The 13,554-nt window shown below is 43.1% G+C and overlaps 2 protein-coding genes across 2 annotated transcripts; both read left to right on the plus strand.

The window, feature by feature from the left end:
* Nucleotides 1–267: 267 nt before the first annotated feature.
* LOC108503744 (C-C motif chemokine 5-like) lies at nucleotides 268–1,275 on the plus strand. The gene is made up of 3 exons (XM_017828012.1): nucleotides 268–471; nucleotides 709–817; nucleotides 987–1,275. The coding sequence occupies exons 1-3, from the start codon at nucleotides 363–365 to the stop codon at nucleotides 1,078–1,080; spliced, it is 312 nt and encodes a 103-aa protein (XP_017683501.1). The 5' UTR covers nucleotides 268–362; the 3' UTR covers nucleotides 1,081–1,275.
* Nucleotides 1,276–3,643: 2,368 nt separating this feature from the next.
* LRPAP1 (LDL receptor related protein associated protein 1) lies at nucleotides 3,644–13,354 on the plus strand. The gene is made up of 8 exons (XM_017828058.1): nucleotides 3,644–3,853; nucleotides 7,042–7,186; nucleotides 7,521–7,645; nucleotides 8,413–8,533; nucleotides 9,242–9,400; nucleotides 9,934–10,016; nucleotides 12,114–12,290; nucleotides 12,598–13,354. The coding sequence occupies exons 1-8, from the start codon at nucleotides 3,674–3,676 to the stop codon at nucleotides 12,661–12,663; spliced, it is 1,056 nt and encodes a 351-aa protein (XP_017683547.1). The 5' UTR covers nucleotides 3,644–3,673; the 3' UTR covers nucleotides 12,664–13,354.
* The last annotated feature ends 200 nt before the right edge of the window (nucleotides 13,355–13,554 follow it).

Consider the following 13,554-nt stretch of genomic DNA (forward strand, 5'->3'; position numbering starts at 1 on the left):
TAGTTGCAGAGAGCAATAAGGTCTCCCCGCTGCCTCCTCCTCTCCAGCCAAAACAAACCCAGCTCCCTCAGCCGTTCCTCCTAAGACTTGTTCTCTCTTGAATCTGAAAGTTGCAGACCTGTGGCCAGCACTTCTTCTTCTGTGGTTTCTTTGCCTTCTCCAGCTCAGCAAAACTGGATGATCCTTACATAATTTTCCTAGAATGATACACTCATTTTCTTTCCTTGAAACCCTGCACCCACCCAGTGGTGGGGGTACAAAAGGAGGTGAGCAGCAGTAGGAGTCAGGCATCGTGCAGAGGAGAGCCCTGCAGCCACCCCAGGTCCAGCCTCACTCGTGGTTCCCTCAGCACTCCCAGCACCATGAAGGTTCTTGCAGCTGCCATGGCTGTTCTGCTCCTTGTGGCCATCTGCTCCCCGGCTGAGGCTGCTCCTGGAGACTCCAGCATTGGCACACCATCCCAGCCACAAGGTATGCTCTCCTTCTCTGGGAAAGAGCTCTATCCCTATTGATGGGACCCTTGTGTCCATGGGGAAGGCTGGGAGCAGATGGTCATCACCAGTGCAGGGACTCAGTCTCAGAGGTGGAGGTTTCCACGGGGTGTTCCCAGAGGATACAGCACAGCTGACGGTGAATCCCCTGGGAGCCACATGTAGAGCCTCTGCCACAGTGTGGGGTCTCACTGGGCCTGCCTCTGTACCCTCACAGACATCATCCCCACCTCTTGCTGCTTCAACTACTTGTCACATCCCATTCCACGCAGAATGATCGCCTCTGCCCACAGGACCAGCAACACCTGCCCACAACCAGCCGTGATGTGAGTACCCAGCATTGCCAGGGCTCAGGGGCAACAGCCAGGGCAGCACCCCAAGGATGTCCAAGGGTGTACAGGAGGGACAGGAACACCCATGGTGCTGCCAGCAGAACCCAATACAAGCACCCTGCTGCCCTGGCTGAGCACCTCAACACTGCTTTTTCCCCGACAGCGTGGTCACCGGGAATGGGAGGATGCTCTGCGCAGACCCTGAGACACGCTGGGTGCAGCAATATCTGAAGGACTTAGAGATAGTGGAGTCCTGACTCTTCCCCACTGCTGCCTCAGTGCAATGAACTTGACCCCCAGCACCAGACACACGACAAGAATGCTTGAGCTGCATCATTCTTCAATAGGAAAATTTATTACAGTTGACGTACATTCGCAAACTAAATTTTGCTTGCTAGAGCAAAAATACAAAAGCTATTAACATGCCTAAATAAAGTGTTTGGCTTGTCAGACCCTTTGGTTGTCTCTGAAGTCCCTGCTGGAGTCCTGGCATGACAGAAGGGACCCACGGGGAGCCCCTTGCCCTCCCCACTCTGTGGTTTCACTGCTCCCCCTGCGGAGGGTGGCCCCATGACAGCTCCCACAGTACTTCTCCCTCTCCAGCCCAGACTCAGCTCCTGCTCTCCAGCGTGACCCAGAAGTACCTGTGGGGTGACACCACCATCTCACCCAGTTTTGGGACCCTCCCCACACAGCACATGTGGAGCACAGTAACAACCCTCCTGGGCCAGGCAGCCCTGCTGGGCATCTGCCACCAGTTCAGTGACATATTTGCCCCAAACACTGGAGGATCAGGACAGTCTTTGACTGCACCAACATCCTCTCTCCTAGACATTGCCCTCAGGCCCTGACACCACCTCTGTTCTCACCCCATTGCCCAGCTCTGTGGAAGGGAGTGGGACATCTCTGCAGCTGACACCAGCTCTGCCCCAGGGCCACTCTCTGCCCTGCACCACTTCTGCTTGGACCAGGACACACAGAACAATACCAAACAGTCACTTGACACAAATGTAAGGGCACTGGAGAATGAGATCCAACAAGCCAACATAAGCAAACGAATGGTGCTGCAGCCCTTCTCTATTTCTAAAAAATTCCACAGCATTGCTCAAAAACTCAGGCAAACAAATGCATAAATCTGTGCACAAGTACACTCAAAACAAGAAGAAGGGTGGGAACCTGTGTGAGTTTCTATAGCACGGAAGTTGAATTTATATGCAGAGAGCCTGAAAACTCAATCAATACTTCAAATGGCAGACAAGAAAAAAACACCTATTCCAAATTGATTCAAAAATATATATATTCACTGTAATAATAAGAATAAAACAAGCTCTAAATCCTAAAACTGATGTGTAGAGCTCTGCAAGATTTGGGCAAGGCTCATTGGTTTCTTTCCCCACCACTGGTTTGCCGTACTTCAATGTGTACTTCAATGCTCACTTCAATTGCTCTTCAATGCAACATATATTGCAATTCCTTTACCCACTTGTGCCACTTAGTCTTACAGCCACAGCTTCTACGTTAGTTACACCGAGAATCTCTGACTTGGGAAAACATGGAAGAGAGAAGACACTTTTATATTGCTTACAAGGCAAAAATTTAAGGCCAGTAAAAATCCTCCCTGAGGCATTGTTTTCAGAAATCTCATTATAGTTTAGGCAATCTATTTGTTCTCATAGAACTGATTTATAATGCATGAAGCCTTGGTGTTGACAGTACTACAGAGCTACTCTTTAATTTGATCAAGGTCACACATGAGATCTGAGGTGAATTTGTGAAGTAACTGTTTGCCTCCACTGCCAGTTAGTCTCACAAAAGTAACTCCACTACTACATTGCTAAATAAGCTCAACATAAAATTGTCCAACTATGCTGAAAAACCTACACAAGCTTTGAAGTGTGCAGAAGAGGATTCATCAAGAAGACAAGAGAAGGAACATCTCCCTTCATTGTCTTGTCGTCAGAAACACCCATGGAGTTTGCTGTATATCTCCTGCACTTTTTGCATAGCAGCATTATATTTTAGTGCATTTTCTTAAAACTGGGGAGGATATATACCAACTCTGGATTAAATACTGGGCATTTTCACAGCACCATGGGGGTTTTTTGTCTAAATAAAGGTTGACTTAATCCTGTCCAAAGGTTTCCTGTTGCCCACTGCAGCTCTTGGCTAGCTCCTTGAGGAGGGAGCACTGCGGTGGGAGGTTGGCACGATGCAGGACAGGCTTCTGCCCAAGAGCTGCACTCTGAGCACTGACCACCGAACTCAGAGACAGAGCCATTCCCACAGTCCGCCCCTCGATAACAACCCAAACTACTTGTTAATGCGTTTCTCACAATCCTTCTCCCCACACCATCATCCCTCTCTGCAGTCCAGGCTGGAGATGTCCTCCACTGCCACCTCCAAGGGGGAAGAGTCCTTCTTCCCCTCCTACGGTGCACAGGGGGATTCGTCCCCGTTCTTGCCTTCCACCCTCCCTGAGCTGCCTTTTCTTTTTCTGTGTACTCTTGAACATTATGCTGATATCTGGAAACTTTGTTTGATCAAAATCAGTGGCGTTCAAACACACCCGTGTCCGCTTTTCCTCGCACAGCTGACAGCAACACCTCGCTGCGGGACGCGCAGAGCGCAGGAGAGCGTTCGCTGCAGTCACTACAGGCTGGAGGGGAAGAAACACACAAAAACTGCTACACTCAGCACATTTGCTGAAGCAAGCGCTCAGGAGAATGACACAGAGCACTCCATTTTCGACCTAAACTGGACTCCCAACCAGTTTTCCAGCACCGACATCCCCTCCCTGGCCGAGGTGGGCGCGGAGCATCTCGGGACTTGTAGTTCCCAGTGCGGCGCGACATGGCGGCTCCCCGGGCTCTGGCGGCTCTCGCCGCCGCGCTGCTCCTCGCTGCCGCCGGCCAGGCCAGCAAGTACTCCCGGGAGGCCAATGAGGGGCTGGCGGCCGCCGGTGGCAAGCGGCGGGAGGCCGGGGAGTTCCGGGTGGTGAGGCTGAACCAGATTTGGGAGAAGGCGCAGCGGGTGAGTGCCGCGGCGCGGGGCGATGGCGGCGCCCGGAGGGGGAGCGGGGTCGGGCCAGGCCACTTTGGACACTCATTCCCCGTCAGCCGCCTCAGGAGATGGAGTACGGGGAGCTGTGTTTGAGGAGAGATCGAGGCTGTTCGGTGCTGGGCCGCCGGGCTGCAGTGCCTTTTGTTGTGTTCTCGGTCATGGCTGTCCCCGGCCGGCAGCGCAGGGACCCGCTCCGTGGGGGCTGTCCCGGCGGCGGGGAACAGCCGTGCTGTGCAAAGTGTTCTCTCGGCAGATGAGATACGCATCTGTACCCTCCGAAGTGTTGATCTTCCCGTGTTTAAATCTTGCAGTTAAACCACACGGCCAGGAAGTTGGAAGAGGGAGGGAAGTCCCTCTGGTGCCATGGAGGATCTGAGACTGGCTCCAGTGCTGGTCGAATGCTTTAGCCCTGTCGTTCAGGGCTGTGATGCTCTCATCTGGCTGAAGGCCTTAGTTCCCATTCTGCACAGGACAGGATCTCACTGAGAGAGGAAGAAACCCTCCACCCTGCTGGTTGTGTCACCCTCATTCACACCAAGTCATGTAGACACATGCAGGGGCAACAACAAATGGCTATCACCAGTCCCAGATGAGAGCCTTAATTTTGACAGTGATACTCGAGTTTCTCTCATTTTGAGCTACGAAACAATATTTAATTAAAGTGAAAATACAGTAAAAATATTTAATCACAGTGGAAGTATTTGCTTAGAAATAAGCAGAACAGCTCCAACAGGAGAAGAGCACACTGTACATATCCCCTGATTATTGTGGACCTTGGAAATTAGGCTCATGACTGGCAAAGATTCAGTTCTTTCAGGCAAAGAAATATAGTTAATATTAATTCTGGATCTTCTGTATCCTGAATAGACATTCCTCAGCCTGAGCTACTGAATTAGAGGTAGGGCATTCCTGGGTTTAGTCAAAAACTAGAACCCTGTCATAATGTTGCTTCCCAATATGCCAAAAGAAGGTATCAGAAATATTCCTTACCACAATGGGAGAAGGATTCAATGGGACATGGGGCAATGTGTATTAATGGAACTCCAGCTGTGAACTGAGCTGAAGAAGAAACAACATGGAGACTAGAAATAATCTATACTTGTATTGTCAGTTTCCTCTTACCATTCCAGTTACAGCCTTTTTTAATTTTCATACCTGGATCTTCTGCAGTTAAAATTTAAGATGCTTTACATCATCTATGGTAAGATACTAAACTATAAAATTAACTCTGTCAGTAAAGAACTAAGGTTTAGTAAATTCTGCGTGAGCCAGATTTTAGAGATGCAACACCTACTTGAACTAAATTTGCCACCTTCTAAATTTCACCTTTGAGTACAACTGACGCACAGTCTGTGTTTTATAAATCAATTTTTCAGTATGTCTGGGCAATACATGAAATAAGAGGAAAACTATGTATGTTACACCTGCATTGAAATATTTGCATGTGCCAATGCTGAACTCTCTTTCCTTCGTTTTGGTAGTGGTAGAGATAGTACTGAAAACAGGGAACTTCTCTGTTGTGACATAAAAGATAGATGCTGCAATTCAGCATTGCAACACTCAGCAGGACAAGCAGTCCTTAGGAAAGCCCCAAAATGTTACTTAGTGGGACCAGGAGCTGGCAAGCCAGAATTCCTTCTTGTTTCCCTGAGAGTGGGAGGGGGGGTTTGATCTTTCTCTAGCATCTCTTTTCATAGGTATATGCTTAATATAAAAAATTTTAAAAGTTATTTTATTACAAGACTTCTGCTTAGTCAGACCCTAATTCTACAGTTGTTTGAAGTGGTGGCAAATACTCTGTAGGTTTCATGTGTGTGATTTGGTCTTTAACAATCCACTATGGCGTGGCTGTTGCCATTGGTGCTGGTCCAGCATCACTTGTTAAGGGGATTCCTGGCCATCCCAAAGCAGCACTGGGTTCCAGCATCTGGGCGATGTTACACCTAAAAAATTTGTAGTAAAGAACCTTTTCCTCTGAGAAGCAACGGTGTAGGTAATGATGTTGCGGGTAGTGACTGTAGCCAGGCAAACAGCAAATGGCTTAATTGTTGTAATGTTTGACAAATTTCCTGCAGTCATTTCCAGAATTGCCAGGTACCTAACTTGGATGTTAATGTCCAGGCAGCATTAGGAATGAAGAGTAAGGAATGAATGTAAGGAACTTGTTGCTTTGTTATTTAATCATTAAACTTACCCTTGCACCTCTCCTTCTAGTTAGTTATCCCAGCATATAGAAGGAAGTAAAGTCCACTAACACCTTATTCCAGATGTTAGTAAAGTGACGAGGAATCTTACCCATTGACATTTTTCACCTGGTGTTTTTTAGGGTCCTACGTGAGATGACAGTGAAGGAAGCAGTTCTTGAGCTGAATACTTTAAATTAACTTACGTATTCGCTCTGTGTTACGCGAATGAGACAGGCAAGGGGCTTCCAACAGGTTTCAAAGGATTTATAATGATTAAAAGGACAGTTACTTGAGCTTTGGACCAAATTGTAATGAGAATCAGAAAAATATTACTGGAATTGGGAGAATTTTAATAGAATCTTTCTCTTTTTTTCCCCTTAAAGAGCAGTGGACTAATGTAGTTCCTTAGTTTTTATTAAGTGTCCAAAATCTGGAAGTTCAGAAGTTCAGGTTCAGCTTACAGCAGTGCGGCTTAGCCAGCTGCATAGTAGTCATTGTCTCTGTTCCTGTTTTCTCTGTAGTTCACAAAACTTCAGGCTGACCTGGCATTCATTTTAACTTTAATTTTTTTTATTTTCCTATCTTTAGCCTCAGTGTTTTATCTTTTTGTTCTGTTATGCCAGACAGAAATACCTCTAGGTTTTCTATGTTTTAATGCACATAAACCGTGTTAAGAAGTGATCTGAGAATTATTTTCATTTTGAATCATAGTAAAAATTGCTGATGAAGTGTCTTTGACCTGCAAGGCCATTGTCAGTGACCTGGTAGTCTGAAAAACTGTACTAACCAATGAAGTTTACCAACACACTGTAACTATATGTTTGGAAGGTGGTCCACAAGAAAGCACACATGGTGACAATGGCACCTTGTTTGAGAAAAATAGCAGTGCTACATCTGTCCTGGCTTCTGAGGTAACTTCAGCAAGAGGTGACTGCACATAACTGAATACAAACCTTTCTCTGTTCTTGTTAGCTCCATCTTTCTGCTGTGAAACTGGCAGAGTTGCATAGTGATCTAAAAATACAAGAAAAGGATGAGCTAAGCTGGAAAAAACTGAAGGCTGAAGGGCTAGATGAAGATGGAGAGAAAGAAGCCAAACTCAGACGCAACTTAAATGGTAAGAAAGAAGTTCAAGCATTGAATCAGACACATGCCCGGTTAGACACCTGTGTTTGTGTTCAAACCATTAATTAACAGGTTGTCTGTCTGGACACTGAGCACACACAAGCTCTTTGGAGGTCAGTAGGGAGCTGCAGCAGGCTAGCAGATTCCTTTGCTCCTGATATTTTCGAAAGAGGTCATTAAACCTGGGAACTCTGTGTCTTAAACTGTTAGGTTTTCCTCCATGAGCTGCAAAATCCAGCTCTACAAGTCAAGGATGTAGCCAATCTCTCATCTTCCATACATCCATAGTTGGTTCTCATGTTTGTGTGTCTTCTATTTCTTTGCAGTCATTATGACTAAATACGGAATGAATGGAAAGAAGGACTCTCAGCTCGTTGATACCAACTATATTAAAGATGGTACAGAAAGTGACACACTAGATGATCCAAGACTGGAAAAGTTATGGAGCAAGGTGAGTACGGTTTCCAGGAACTGGAGTATTGGAAATCAGTGTTTCTTCATTGAACTGTTGGCTGTGTCTTCTGAGAGCCCCCAAACTTGGAAGTGATAAGCTTTACTACCGTTCTGTTAAGTACTGGCCAAGCTTCTGTGCTCTGTAGCTCACATCTTCGTGCCCTGAGGGTATCCCACCTGCATCCAGATCATCCAGGTGTGGCAGGTTGTCTTTGCAAAATAAAACACCCACATTGGTCTGCACGAAGGAAAGAGCCTGGGTCCACTGAGCTCAAATGGAGAATTTCAGTCAAATTTCATTGAACTCATGATTTCCCTGAGTGTGACTATCACACTGTGTTTTAGTATATCTATGGTGTTTTTCACAGTTTTCTTATTGTTGTTTATCGGCTTTTTTAAAAAAACGCATTTAAAATAGAACCATTTCATAGGCTGCTTACAAGTGAAATATATGCAGGGAGGGGTTTTAAATAAGAACTTTCCCAGTCTAGTATTCAAGTGGAAATTTCTAGGATATGCATTCATGCTTAAAAAGTGTGGCTTTAGAAGTCTGAAGAAAACTTCTTTTTGACATGATTAAAGCCACCTTATCCATCAGTGTCTAAATCCTGACCTCATACTAATATTAAGAGAATTAAAAGATCTAAGGAAAAGCTGCACTTAATAATTTTCTAAATGTGGTGGGAAGTGGAAAGACATTTTGGCATGTGAGTGCACTTAAAAGCACTTGGCCTGGAAAATATAATCAGCTCATGTTTCTTTCAGGCCAAAACCTCTGGGAAGTTCTCTGATGAGGAGTTGAATAAGCTTTGGCGAGAATTTAAGCATCACAAAGAAAAGATTCATGAATACAATATTCTGTTGGAGACCGTGAGCAGAACAGAAGGTACCTGAACATTTCTCTGATGTTTCCAGATCAGTACAACTCTCTTCTCTGCCCATTGCTTCTATCATTTCCAAACTTCTTTGAAACTCCTGACATTTCTGTCAGAACTGCTTGCAGATGCTGAAATTTTCAAATACTTACTGGGTTTAGTTCTGCATTAGCTTCCAAAAATCTTGTCAGCTAATGAAAATGTTGCCATTTTAGTTTTCCAATTCTGCCTGCATTTCAAGCAGCTAAGATACCATCGGATTAACAATGATGGCCATAGTAGTTAACTGGAAATTGTGCAGCAAGCTGCTGCAAAATGTGGTTCTAAAGTCTGCAGAACATGCATGTTTTATCTCACCGGCTGGGATATACTCCTCCACCAAGAGGATATACTCAAATATCTTAGGCACTGAGCCTGAGGTGTATTAGAGCATCAAGGATCTGAATCCAGCTTGCTGTAGTAATCTGAGCTAAAATTCTGAGAGCTGAAGAATTCTAAAGATGATAATTTGGTGTTTGCATTGTATAGTCCAAGCTGGAAGCTGCTGAAAGTCATTTCACTGTCAGATGTTCTGGTTGGTCCAGGGAAGAAGGCAAAGGACTCATCAACCATCCCTATCCCATTTCCTTAGCATCTTTTATTCACCTTTGATTTGGTGGATTTCTATTGACCTATAAAGATTTGGCCTACAATCAGTAATTCTCGTTCTTCTTCAACAGATATCCACAAAAATGTTATCAATCCATCTGAAGAGAACCTGGTGAAAGAGGAAATCTTGCACAACAAGCACAGAGAACTCAAAGAGAAGTTAAGAAGCATCAATCAGGGGTTTGAGCGTTTGCGTAAAGTCAGTCATCAAGGATATGACACAACCAGTGGTATGATACAGTGGGGTTTGTGCTTATTTGGGATTAATTTCATTTTAAAAAAATAAAAATCACTGGGCAAGTAATAAGGTGTAGCTACAGTATCACAGTAATAGTGGGCTACAGTACCACAGTGGGCTGAAGAGATACAGCCAGACTGTTCTATGTGGAACCCAACACTAGAAGCCTAATGAAAGGATAGGAGCAATGTGTTGAGATGGTAGTTCTGTCTTCCACGCCTACACGAGTAGGGATATTACACTTTCAGCCCCTGGAGGGCAAGCAAAACAACGTGCAGAGCAAGCAATGCTGTTATTCAGTTCCTATGGGGATTTTTTTGCTTTTGAAAAACTACTTGCTACAGCAGTACTGTAGTTTTATCCAGTACTTGTATTTTTTCCCTTTTCATCTAAATAGATCTATTAGTAATGCAGTGTTTAATGTCTCTGTGTGTATGTATATGAGAAAGCATGCTCATACTTCCTAGAAGTTGGGCATGAAAGCATTGTGTCCAGATTTTCATTTAGTGTTATGTGTTTGTTTAGAATTTGAAGAACCGAGGGTGATTGATTTGTGGGACATGGCCAAATCAGCCAATTTCACTGAGAAAGAACTTGAGTCTTTTCGGGTAAGTAGAATTCCAATGAGATCTCTTATGCAAAGATATTTTCCCACATAAAGAAATACTCGATGTTACTCTGATTGCAGCCACTTCTGTATTACCCTCCAGCCATCATAAAAAAAAGTAATGCTTCTTTGTTAATACTATATAAACATGTATGTAACTAGTCATATGCATGGTTCTGTTACAATCAGCAAAATGAAAATTCTGAATCCTGTCAGAACAAGTGTCGCATATTTCAAGTCTTTGAAAGATTGAACCCTGCTTTTTTGTTTCCAACGCACCAGATTTACCTCTCTTACCCAGTGTCTTAATTACTTCTTTGGGAAGCAGTGCAGTCTATATAACCAGCAATTTGCCTCTCATGCCCACCTCTTGCGCTGTTAACTTCCCGTTGGAGCTACGTTGAACTAACCCAACACTCCTGTGACTGCTCTTCAAGGAAATATAATAGAAATTAATTCCTATGTGCTTCATATTGGTTTTATTCAATTCAAGTTGCAATGAGAAAATTTTTTATTCTTTTCATCTAACTCTTCCTGTTTATCAGAATGGATTTTGATTGATAGCCTGAAGAAGTAACTCTCTTTAGGGCTTCTTCATGGAGCTGCACGTACAAAAGATGTCTTACCAGCCAGGCTGGGGACACTTTGAGCTTCTTTTCCAGATAAGGTAATGAGAGAGTTTTAACTGCCTGGGACCAGGTTTGAAATCTATCTCTCTGAGATACTAAAGATCTATATTTATTTATTTTAACTCACGTACAGCCCAGTTCTCTTACAAAGCAAACATTTTAGTTACACTGATTTCAGTGGCCCTGCTTCTAAGAGTGTCAGAGGAAAGGTGCTGAAGTCTGCAACAAAGCTTCTACTCAGTGGGACATTTTGGTCAGGGTTGTACAATTGCATGAGAGGTAAATTTGACCTTCCTATCTGCCACAGTAAAAAAGAAAAAACCAATTCCATAAGCAAGAACATATCTGCTTATTAATTCTACTGTTTTAGTAGAAATATTTCGTGCAGACCCTCATCACCAGGTCAAACCTGTATTGTTACCGTGATTGTTGGGACATCCTAACAAAAGTAAGATGGGAGGAATCAGTAAAACATCTGCAGCTAAAATGATTTATCAGACCATGAAACCTCAAACTGAGGTCCTGAATGGAGTATGTAAAACAGACTGAAATGTTCTACAGCGAAAGGAAACTATTTTCTTGTCAGAAATATTGAAGACAAAACCTCCTTCCTTTGAAAACTGAAAAAAGAACTATTAAGATGATGGATTTTAATCTTTTTTTTTAATTGTCTTGAAATGAGAGAAATTTTGCCAGCCACCAGGACTGAAACACACCAACGAACAAAATGAAGTGGGCTCTGCCTAAGCAGGATTTTACTGCATGGTTTGGTTGGGTATCTCTGGATGTAATGTATAGACCTGCTGCCATAAGTGGCATAACAGTTTGAACTGTTCATATCCACTTCACAGAGGACGTATCCTAAGACACAGAGAAACTGAATCTTTTGCCTTGAATTAGCAAAGCAAGAACATGCTTTGGTGGGTAGAGACCTTACTCACTCCCCTTTATCAGGCTATCTGAGGAACACCACAGGCTGGCCTCTCTCTTTGGGGCAATTTAAGACTTGCTTTTTGTTTGTTAACTAATTCATCCTATTTCAGATTCTTCATAGCAGAGTGTAAATCCAGAAAACATTTAAGTCTGAGCAGAAAATAACAGATCCAGGACCTGATTTTGAAAAGAGTCTTCTTTTAAAAATTGTTTGTCTCCCTCCCCTCTCCCCAGTCCACTGTTCTTATGCAAAATTTTTTATTTGGTTTTCACTGCTTTCATCTCCCAGCACCTCACAGCCATCCACAGTCTCTTTTTAAGGACCCTGCAGTGGGTCATTTTCAGCATCTGCTTTCAAAATCAGGTGTCTGGGTGGTGATGATAATGGATTGTCCAGACCTTGTTAAGAAGCAGGGAATTGAAAAAGCTTTCTGTGCTTCACTTAGTGAAATATCCTTAGGAGTGTCTTGGCAGGAAAAGAGAAAGGAAGCCTTGAAAAGAAAATCCTGTGAAGCTGTTTGTATTTGTTGTCATAGGAGGAGCTGAAACATTTTGAAGCAAAAATTGAAAAACACCATCACTATCAGAAACAATTAGAGATTTCACACCAAAAACTGAAGCACGTAGAGGGAACTGGAGATAAGGAGCATCTGAACAGAAACAAAGAGAAATATGCCATGCTGGAAGAAAAGACAAAAGAACTAGGATATAAGGTCTGTATAAATCCAGTGTGCATACATGTTGAAAGCTTAACTCAGCAGTAGAGGGTAAGTAGATTGCCCAGTGCTGATTTTGCATGCAAGTGAATGACTTCCAGAGGGGGAGTTCAAGGCACTTCTGTTCTCATGTTTAGTAAAGGATACACATAATTGTTTTTTATGGACCTAATTCTAAAAGGCCTGAAATCTCCCTATTCTCTGCTCTCCCCGTTGTCACATATACTAACATCTAATATATAAATTATATTGATAATTTCTTGTCTTACTGAAATTTGTGTCATGTGTTTTGTTTTCCTGATAGGTAAAGAAACACTTGCAAGACTTATCCAGCAGAATCTCTCAAGGTCTTCAACACAATGAATTATAAAAATTCGTTCTACTTCATGGGATCAATCTATTAAGACAAAACAGATAATGTGATTTTTTGAACAGGGCTTACTAAGGAATCCTTCTGAAATAGTAAGGATTGAACAGATTTGTCCTGTAAGAAAATGTATTTTTTTGTCTCCTTAATTGCCAGTTTTGTATTTGCACTACAAAATTAAATGATTAGATTATATATTTAAGTTGCACATCTTGGATCATACAAATATCACATCTGAATCAAATAGCAGCCTTTGAAATAATCAGTCATGTCAAAAGTAAAAATATGTGAACTCTCAAAAGATTCCTGCTAGTAAAAAAATACTAATCTTACAGTCAGGTAAGATATTCTTATCAGTGAAAGCAAACACTGAGGTACAGGCAGTTAGAACAGAGACCAGAAAAGTCTTTATTTCAATGCTTGTCCTATTACATTTCCTACTTAACGTAACAAAAATACTTCTACTGACTTTGAGCAATGGCTCTGACTTTGAGCAGTGGCTCAGAGCTGCACTGTGTATGAGTCTTTCATGTGAGAGGGGGAGGAGGAGTAAGGAGGGAACAAGTACTGAGGTCAATTCACACAGTTTACTTATTGACTAACACATCTGAAGTTACTGAATATTTGTGTGCAATTATCTTGTTCATGGTTGCTTGGTTTTGTTACACTTAGTCATTAAAAAAAATCAAAACAAGATACTGATGTGGCTCTTTTTCTTCCCTTTTATATAGCGAGGAGTAACCAGACCTGAGTTTTGAGCATGCTGCTTATTCCTGTAATGTTCATTCACACAGTAGTTTTTAAGAGAGGAGGAGTGGCTTTGTTCCACAAGAATGTGTTTCTATGTTCTGAATAGGCAGGAGGCTCCCTAAAGCAGCTTCTCTCTGAGCACAT

Source organism: Lepidothrix coronata, unplaced genomic scaffold (assembly GCF_001604755.1).
Source record: "Lepidothrix coronata isolate B3197 unplaced genomic scaffold, Lepidothrix_coronata-1.0 Scaffold145, whole genome shotgun sequence".
NCBI classification, from domain to species: domain Eukaryota; kingdom Metazoa; phylum Chordata; class Aves; order Passeriformes; family Pipridae; genus Lepidothrix; species Lepidothrix coronata.